Raw genomic sequence first — 9,951 nt, forward strand, 5'->3', positions numbered from 1 at the left:
AAAATAAAATAAAATTTAAAATAAAAAAGATATAGAGAATAAAGGAATCTGAGGGCTAGCAAAAAGTGACAATAATTGAAAAAAATAATTTCAAGTACTATCTTGAAGTTTACTTGAATGATATGTATATTCCTCATCAAGTAAGTGGAAATAGATTTTACATTAAACTTACCTGGTTGATTATTTATATTTGACTTATTGACTATCATTATTACCGGTTTAAGTTCCTTTTTTCTTCCTTTTTTTTTTTTTAAAGGTAAAGCATTCCTTCCTGGAGTTTTTATCACTCATACCACATAGATGGAGAATAAAAGGAATGTGACTGAATTCATTTTAACAGGACTTACACAGAACCCCCAAATGCAGAAAGTCTTGTTTCTGTTATTTTTGGTCTTGTACATGGTATCACTCTCAGGCAACCTGCTCATTGTGGTTACCATCACCACCAGCCAGGCTCTGAACTCCCCCATGTACTTCTTCCTGACCCACCTTTCCTTGATAGACCTAATCTATTGTTCTTCTTCAGCCCCTAAGATGATTGTGGATTCCCTTCATGAAAAGAAAATGATCTCTTTTAATGGTTGTATGGCTCAAGTCTATGCAGAACACATTTTTGGTGCTACCGAGATCATCCTGCTGACGGTGATGGCCTATGATCGCTATGTCGCCATTTGCAAACCTCTGCACTATGCCACCATCATGAGCCACAGGCTATGTATTCTCCTGCTGGGAGTGGCGTGGGCAGGAGGATTTCTCCATGCAACCATTCAGATCCTCTTCATAGTCTGGTTGCCATTCTGTGGCCCCAATGTCATAGATCACTTCATGTGTGACTTGTACCCTTTGTTGAAACTCGTCTGCATGGACACTCACATCCTGGGTCTCTTTGTTGCTGCCAACAGTGGGTTCATCTGCTTGTTGAACTTCCTCCTTTTGATGGTCTCTTATGTGGTCATCTTGAGCTCCCTAGGGAACTACAGCTTGGAGGGGAGGCGCAAAGCCCTCTCCACCTGTCTGTCTCACATCACAGTGGTCATCTTATTCTTTGTGCCCTGCATATTTGTGTATCTGCGCCCAGTAACCACACTGCCTATGGACAAAGCTGTCGCTGTCTTTTATACTATGGTGGTTCCTATGTTAAATCCCTTAATCTACACACTCAGAAATGCTGAGGTAAAAAATGCTATGACGATGCTCTGGAGGAAAAAGGTGACTTTTTAACAATAATGATTAAATGGAATCATTGAGCATTACAGATAGAATAGAGGTAATCTAGCCCAAACCTCTTAGATCTGTGGATGACGCCATCCACCTAAGAAGAGGCTGGATGATACTTGCAGCTAGCTGCTGAAGCACAGAGCTAAAGCGTGCACTGGAATCCAGACTTACTGGCTTCTATTCCACACTCTTGTCATCATAAGTTATTGCTTCTTAATTAATAAATACTTATCAATTACCTGGAAATTTGAAATATCTTTAGAAGCTAAAAGGCAATAAATCTAGATTATTAGATTGGTGTTTAAATAATCCTATTAATATTATGTAACATTGAGATGCTGGTTTCCATTGGAATTACAATCTTTTGGAGAATTTGTTGTTGTTTATTGTGGGATAAATTCAACAGGTTGCCTTGGGCCAGAACTAGTATTAGACAATAAACTGGGTCCAGCACAGTCCCTGACTCAATAAATGATAACTACTATGGTTATCTGATCTATCATCATTGCTTGGAAGTTAACAACAGTTAAGGACATGATATAGGAAATAGGTAAGTTCTGGTTACTGGCTTTCTGATATAGCTATTTTGATACCTTCATCTTTCTGTCAGTTTCATCACCTGTAACCCTAACCCTAACCTTAATCCTAACCCTAACCCTAACCCTAACCCTAACCCTAACCCTATCCCTAACTCTAACCCTAACTCTAACCCTAGGGAAAGGTATGGCTTATGAGGGAATCCTTACACGTCTTTGACTCTTTTTATATTACTTAAATTAATAGAACCAATTGGATTTTTTATTGGTAAATATGCCTAGTAATTTTGGAGTAAAATATATGCATCTCTGTATATTTGTGAGTATGCCACATATATGTCCACATGATCGACTGACTCTTAAAACTTAAAAAATATTTTTATTGATTTCAGAGACCAAAGTAGAGGGAGAGAGAGAAACATCAATGATGAGAGAGAATCATTGATTGGCTGCCTCTTGCACACCCTACACTGGGGATCCAGCAACCCAGGCATATGCTCTGATGGGGAATAGAACTGTGATCTCCTAGTTCATAGGTCAATGCTCAACTACTGAGACATGCCAGCCAGGCTGACTCTTAAAACCCTTAGTTGGGTAACTCACTTGGTTAGAGAATTGTCCAGCTACACTAAGATTCAGGGTTTGATCCCTAGTCAGGGCACATACAAGATTCAATCAATGAATGAATGCATGAATAAATGGAACAACAGCTTATCGATCTCTTCTCAAATCAATATAAAAATTATTTATTAAAGTATTACAAATGTGTCCTTATATAATAATTTAAAAAACGCTCAATGCACAATATTTTTCTCTTCTGATTTTATTATACATTGTCTTGTAGAAAATCTAAACAAGTCAGGAAATTATAAAGAATAAAAAAAAGCACCTATATTTTTGTCTATATTAAGTGAACGAAACAGTTTATACAGTTTTGTATTTGTTTTTGTATTCCATAAATTTAAAAAAGTAAGACACTCCATGGATATACTTATTCATTAAGAGATAGTATCATTGAGGACGAGCATAACTTCCTTTTTAGGGAAGTCACTTGTCACCTGAACTGAATTGATGGAGAATATTCATTCCCCTATGACTGACTCAAAATATGGTGATTCATACATTTTCTTTTCTTTTTTTAAAAAAATATATTTTATTGATCTTTTCACAGAGAGGAAGAGAGAGGGATAGAGAGTTAGAAACATCGATGAAAGATGAACATCGACCAGCTGCCTCTTGCACACCCCTACCGGGTATGTGCCCGCAACCAATGTACATGCCCTTGACCGTAATCGAACCCGGGACCTTTCAGTCGGCAGACCGACGCTCTACCACTGAGCCAAACCGGTTTCGGCAATTCATACATTTTCATTTGTGGTGTTTTTAATAGTCTACTTGGCCACCTTGGCAGACAACTTGCTCATTATGATCACCGTTAGCACCAGCAGGACCCTAGGATCCCCCATGTACTTCTTCCTGACTCACTTACGTCTTACGTGAGATGGCTACTGTTCTTCCTCCACGAACCCTAAAATGCTAGCTGACACTCTTACTGTGAGAACAATCATCTCTCTCAGAGGGAGTATCTCTCAAGTCTTCACTGAGCTTCTTTTTGGTGCTGTTGGGATTATCCTTCTCACTGAGATGGCCTATGACCATGATGTGGCCATTGGCAAACCCCTGCACTACACCGCCATCATGAGCCAACAGGTGTGTAGCTTTCTTGTGGCAGTGGCCTGGCCTGGTACCTTGGTCCATGCAAGAATTCAGATTTTCTTCACAGTCTGGCTGCCCTTCCGTGGCCCCAGTGTCATAGGTCATTTCATGTGTGATTTGTATCCTTTGTTGAAACTTGTCTGCATACACTCTCTTACCTTTGGTCTCTCTGTTGATGCCAACAGTGGCTTCATCTGCTTACTGAACTTCCTCCTTTTGATGGTATATTATGTGGTCATCTTGTATTCTCAAAAGAACTACAGTTTGGAGGGGAGGCGCAAAGTCCCCTCCACCCGTGCCTCTCACATCTTTTCAGTGTCAAAGAGAAAATAATTTTCGTGGTTCAAGACAAACTGAACACTGCACATAAAAGTATGCTGGTGAAAATTTATCATGAAAATATTCCATTAAAATTTATTTGTTGTCCATTTGGTTGTCAACCTTTGGTGTACTTTCAGAATCAATTGAAATTCTTGTTAAAATGCACACTAGATTCTAACTCAATAGGATTGCTGTTGGATTGGAATGTATGCCTTTTAAACAAATTATCCAGAGGTTTCTAAGCAATAGTGCTATAGACTGTGTGTGCATCTCTAGCCTATTAATAAATCACCTTTTTAAGGAATTTTCTTCTTAAGGTCTTTCAGAGTAGATTCTCTGGAAATCAATTCTTTGTAAATCATGCAGTGAAGGCTTAATACCTTTGCAATTACAAAACAAAAATATATTTTACCCCTTATTTTTATCTTTTAAATGGTAATGATAATACCTATATCATAAAATTTTGGGTCCAGTTAAATGAGTTTACATATGTTAAGTGCTTATGAAAGTTCCTGGCACATAGTAAACTTATAAAAATATATTTAAAAGGAAAAAAATATTGGCTGGTGCTGACCCTACTTCTAATAGGGGCAGATCTTGACTTATATTTCTTCTTGAACTAGCAAGAGCCTCACTCTGTTTGGATGAGGACCTTTGAGTATCTTGTCTTGGTCCCTATTTCCGTAGGTGAAAAAGGTACCTCCTCATATGACCAATACCATGTGAGATAACTTTTCCCTTGCACTTAGGCAAGGACATTTATATCTTTTAGGTTAATTCAGCCTCTGTTAGCAGCAGAGCTCTGGGTATGGAGTTCACACAACTAGTATTGACTTCTGTCTCATTACTTCATATAACATTGTGAGTATTTCACAATCTCTCAAGATCTGATTTTAATCTGGGTTCATGTATATGATGAGTTGGTAGTACATGCTTCACAGTGCCTTCAATCAGAGGGTTCTTAATAAGTGTCACTGTCTTTGTTGCTTCCCTCACTTCTTCATCAGTGCTCTATTTCTGTTAGACTTTTGAAAAACTCTATGGTTTACATTTATCATTCAACTCTATGTAGATATTATTGTTAGGAGATCACGATGAAGCCCTCAGGTTGATGTGAGATTGATGAGATTCACTGCATAAAGAGTTCACTTTAAAAGAAGGAATGTCTACAACATTAAAATAAGTTTAAGCAAGACCCCAAAATTTAATAAACTTTTTATGGCAAATGAATCTATAGTACAATAATTAGTAATTATAACAAAAGCTATTGCTATTTATTGCACTTTGGCTGGTGCTACAAAGACGTTATTGTTTAATCCCCATAAGAGCCTGATGGAAGCAAGTAATGCTTTCCAGAAGAATTAGCTGGTACTGAGAAAATTTAGTTTTCTGTAGATCTTAGAACTGGAAAGTGCCTAAAAGGGATTTGAGTTCATCTATTTTGGGTTTAGAAGTTGTGACCTTAAATGCTGTGGTCTATGTCAGAATAATGAAATGTACACCATAACATGTTCTTTTTTTAAAAATGTATTTTTATTGATTTCAGAGAGCAAGGAAGACAGAGAGAGAGATAGAAATATCAATGATGAGAGGGAATCACTGATTGTCTGCCTCCTGCGTGCCTCATTCTGGAGATTGAGCCAATAATGTGGGCATGTGCCCTTGGCTGGAATTGAATCTGGGACCCTTCAGCCCACAGGCAGACTCTCTAGTCACTGAGCCAAATGGCTAGGGCTACCACATAACACTTTGTAGTGGAGGGTCATAGGCACTAAGTAAGAAAGCATAAAAATCAAGCTGCTTTCAGAGTGAAAAGTACTTGAAAAGTGATATGATGTAGAGTGACACAGAGAGCAGGGAGCCACTTTAGAGGGTGTGTTCAAGGAAGACTCAAGAAGAGAGATCTATAGCATTTATCTAACTATGTCCAGGGATGAAAGACAATGAGCTAAAAGTCGTGATTTAAACAAGAGAGTTTATACATACGTTGTTTCTGCCCAGACTGAACTTCCCCCTTTTGGTCATTTGACCTTTTTGATTTTCCCCAAGGTCATGTTTCTGTAAGTCATGTTCTGCATGGTGATTATCCTGGTGGCATCTCTGGAGAAGCAAAGTCTACGCTCAATATTATGATCAAAGTCCCAGTGAATTTAATTAGAGAAGACTCACCCTTGGAGATGCACCAATTGAATGATGCAGTAACCTGTGTTGTAATTCCAATGTAGATAAAATGTTTATAGACCTTGTCCCTCACTTCAGAAAATGTTTGTCAGCATTCACATGACTGGCTTTTCCAGGAATAGAAATGATGGAATCAAGACATAAAGAATATACATGAAATTATTCTCCATCCTTCAGGTAACCCAGTGATCAACAATGCTCTATGAAGAGAGGCCAGAATAATTGATTAGGAAATGATATTTCACTTTTATTGCTACAAAACACAAACTGCTAAATATTTATCCAGATAACTCATATACATTTTTTTCCTCCAATCAGAATATTGGTTTAACATTTGTTTGTTATTAAGACAAATTCTGCCGGCAATGGATATTTTGGGTCTCTGTTCACAATCAGATTTGGAGTGAATCAGATTTCCTATTAGCCTGGACAGAGTTGGTCACATGGAAAGAGTTCGAACTCCAGTGGCGGTGCATGTGCTATGTTGCTCTCTCTGTCCACAGAGATGGCATCAGTGCATGAAGGACAAGGGAGAAGGCAGCACATCGGAGAACATGAATTGAAAAGCTCTTTCATCATGCAGGTAACTCAGGAAGTAAATTTATACATATGATTCTGAACTTTGTAGACTTTGAACGATACATTGGTGGTGTGGAAATCTGTCTTTTAGAAGTTCTATGTAATGGATCTGGAAAATACTATGCTAAGTGAAATAAGTCAGTGAAAGACAAATACCATATGATTTTTCTTATATGTGGAATCTAATGAATAACACAAACTAGCAAACAAAATAGAAACAGGCTTATAATTACAGACAACAAACTGACAACTATCAGAAGGGCAGGATAGGGGGGCTGGGTGAAAAAAGGAAGGGATTAAGCAAAAAGAATCCCCACCTCATAGACAACAGTATGGAGATTACCAGAGGGAAAGGGGGGATAAATGGTGATGGGAGGAAACTTGACTTGAGGTGGTGAACAGACAATACAATATACAGATTATGTATTATAGAATTGTAACCCTGAAATGATATAATTTTATTAACCAATATTACTTTATTAACTTTGAATCACACCTAAAACGTATATGTTCATGTTGACCAATGTTACCCAAATCAATTTAATAATAAGTGTAAAAAAAGAAAAAAAATTGTTCTATGTAAATTCTCATATTCACCCTTTTGATTAGTAGAATATGTGGGGATTAATTCAATTCTGCAATACTCTTTTGTATATTTTCGTATTATAAAGATCCAGAATAAATTTACCTTTCTAGCATCAGTATTGTTTTTTAAAATTTTAATTTATTTTCCAATTATAGTTTACATTCAACGTTATTCTGTACTAGTTTTAGATGTACAGCTAAGTGGTTAGAATATTATGTACTTCATATACTTGGAAACTAATTTCAAGTATAACTATTTGGGAATATTTAATAGTCAGATATTTTTAAATTTTGTGATAGGTTCAGTTAATATCTTCTTTAGGAATTGTTTGTCAATCTATTAAAAATTAGAGGATGCTGTAGCATTTGTCAAACTTGATTGAATGACTTTTTAAAAATCTAAGGTAATTCTGCAGTAAGAAAACTATTCACTTGCTACTTTTCTGTCTACAGGTTAGTTACAGCATCTTGTATGTTTTTTGGTCATTTCGATTTGTTTTTCCTTTATTTCTCTTGATTCACCCACTTTGCTATTGGTTTGCTTAACTTTAATTTGTTAAATTACTTAGAGCTCTTTGTCTATTTTAGATATTAACTCTTTGTATGTCTTCTAAAATGTAAATTACTTCCCCCAAACTCCTTTTGTCTTTTTGGTATCTATTACTAAATCCTTAAAAAATTTGAACAATGTCTATTTGGGATGTCAATGATAAGATAAGAAGATTCTGCCATCTCTAGAGTATAGAAAGTCATCTCTTTTATTAATTAGAAAGTAAACACGAAGCAAACCTTTAGTTTTTTTTTTAAAATTAAACCTTGACTCAGTTTCTATTTTTGTATAAGGTATAAGCTAAATGTATTCTTTTAAACTCACAGATGGGAAGCTACTTTTGGCAACTTACTTATCTTATAATGTCTCCTTTCCTCACATATATCTCCAATTACTTGCCTCTTCATTGGCCTGTAAGATTGCTGAGGTTAGGGACCATGTTTCAGTCAGCCTTGTATTTTATAATCTCTGGAATTACTGCAACACAATAAATCATAATGCTTCTTTGTTGAATGAATGTACAGATTATCCCAAGATTTCAGGAAGTCACAAGTAATAATTATATTTACAGGTAATTTGTCCTGCAGTCTGAAATAAGACATACAGAAAGAGCTATGGAACAGAGGAACAATGTGACAGAATTTATCCTGTTGGGGCTCACGGAGAGTCTTCAGGGCCAGAAAATATTATTTGTTGTGTTTTTGTTCATCTACATTGTGACAATGGAGGGCAACCTACTCATTATTGTGACTGTCATGGTCAGCCCAAGCCTGGATGCTCCAATGTACTTCTTTCTTGGCTACTTATCATTTATGGATGCTGTTTATTCTACTACACTCACCCCAAATATGATTATAGACTTACTTTATGAGAAGAAAACCATTTCCTTCCAAGGTTGCATGAGCCAGCTTTTTATAGGGCACTTATTTGGTGGTGCTGAGATTTTACTTTTGGTGGTCATGGCCTATGACCGCTATGTGGCCATCTGTAAACCCTTGCACTATTTGACAATCATGAATCAACAAGTGTGTATCATTCTGCTGCTGTTGGCCTGGGTTGGAGGTTTTTTACATGCCATTGTTCAACTTGTCTTTGTTTACAACCTTCCCTTCTGTGGCCCCAATGTCATTGACCACTTCATTTGTGACATGTATCCCTTATTAGAACTTGCCTGCACTAACACCCATGTTATTGGCCTCATTGTCGTTGCCAATGATGGGTCCATCTGTGTGGTCATCTTTGTGCTGTTACTCATCTCCTATGGGGTCATTTTGCATTCCGTGAAGATGCTCAGTCAGGAGGGGAGGCGCAAAGCCTTATCCACCTGTAGCTACCACATTACTGTGGTGGTCCTCTTCTTTGTCCCTTGCATTTTTATGTATGTGAGACCTCCTTCTACCTTACCCATTGATAAATCCTTGACTGTGTTTTACACCGTTATCACTCCTATGTTGAACCCCTTAATCTATACGCTAAGAAATGAAGAGATGAAAAGTGCCATGAAAAAGCTCTGGATCAGAAGAAGAAAATGAGGCAGCAGAGAAATGTTTCACCTGTTTTTGTTGTTGTTATTAATCTTCACCGGAGAATATTTTTCCATTGGTTTTTAGAGATAGTGGAAAGGAAGCAAGGGTTGGGGGGTGGGGGGAGAGAGAAACATTGATGCGAAAGAAATAAACCCTGCAAACATCCTGACCAGAGCCAGGGGATCAAGTCTGCAACTGAGGTACATACCCTTGACTGGAATCAAACCTGAGACCCTTCAGTCCACAGGCTGATGCTATATCTACTGAGCCAAACCGGCTAGGATGCACCTATTTTTAATGAAGAATTGTTCCTTCCAGGAAAGCCATGTGTGATTATTTAACTGTAGTAAATGTCTCCTCAGGTTTAATACTTGGGTCATGATGAAAAACATTTATTTTGTGAGTACTTCCAGTGATCAGAATATATTTTTAATATTTTTCATGGTTTCCTAATATTTTTAAGATTTTTATAATTTGTTGGAAAAAATATATGCTCAGTTTTTATGTGTAAAATGTTTCAGTTGATACTATGGATTTATGTTCTATGTGTTGAGTTTGCTATAGTTAATACTGTAAATATATTTTAGTGACTGGAAGATTTTTTTCATGTTTCCTCTTAAATAATAGAATCTTTTACAGAATTAATAGTGATTTTTATAGTTTCAGAAAATAAAAGAAATAGAACGTAAAAACTTAGTTCAGTTTCCCCCTTATAAAGATAGCCCATATAATATTTGAA

General features: G+C 36.8%; 2 protein-coding genes and 1 pseudogene across 2 annotated transcripts; all 3 read left to right on the forward strand.

Moving 5' to 3' along the window:
* Positions 1-224: 224 nt before the first annotated feature.
* LOC118712921 (olfactory receptor 4C12) lies at positions 225-1,221 on the forward strand. The gene has a single exon (XM_036427180.2). The coding sequence runs from the start codon at positions 301-303 to the stop codon at positions 1,219-1,221; it is 921 nt and encodes a 306-aa protein (XP_036283073.1). The 5' UTR covers positions 225-300.
* Positions 1,222-3,125: 1,904 nt separating this feature from the next.
* LOC118713065 lies at positions 3,126-3,803 on the forward strand (annotated as a pseudogene).
* Positions 3,804-8,300: 4,497 nt separating this feature from the next.
* Positions 8,301-9,218, forward strand: LOC118712929 (olfactory receptor 4A15-like). Its single transcript, XM_036427204.1, has one exon. The coding sequence runs from the start codon at positions 8,301-8,303 to the stop codon at positions 9,216-9,218; it is 918 nt and encodes a 305-aa protein (XP_036283097.1).
* Positions 9,219-9,951: the final 733 nt, after the last annotated feature.

This window comes from Pipistrellus kuhlii, unplaced genomic scaffold (assembly GCF_014108245.1).
Source record: "Pipistrellus kuhlii isolate mPipKuh1 unplaced genomic scaffold, mPipKuh1.p scaffold_m20_p_9, whole genome shotgun sequence".
Taxonomy (NCBI): Eukaryota; Metazoa; Chordata; class Mammalia; order Chiroptera; family Vespertilionidae; genus Pipistrellus; species Pipistrellus kuhlii.

Bases quoted from the DNA above. Each gene is read 5' to 3' on its own strand.
- LOC118712929 (XM_036427204.1), top strand. From the start codon at position 8,301: ATGGAACAGAGGAACAATGTGACAGAATTTATCCTGTTGGGGCTCACG.
- LOC118712921 (XM_036427180.2), top strand. From the start codon at position 301: ATGGAGAATAAAAGGAATGTGACTGAATTCATTTTAACAGGACTTACA.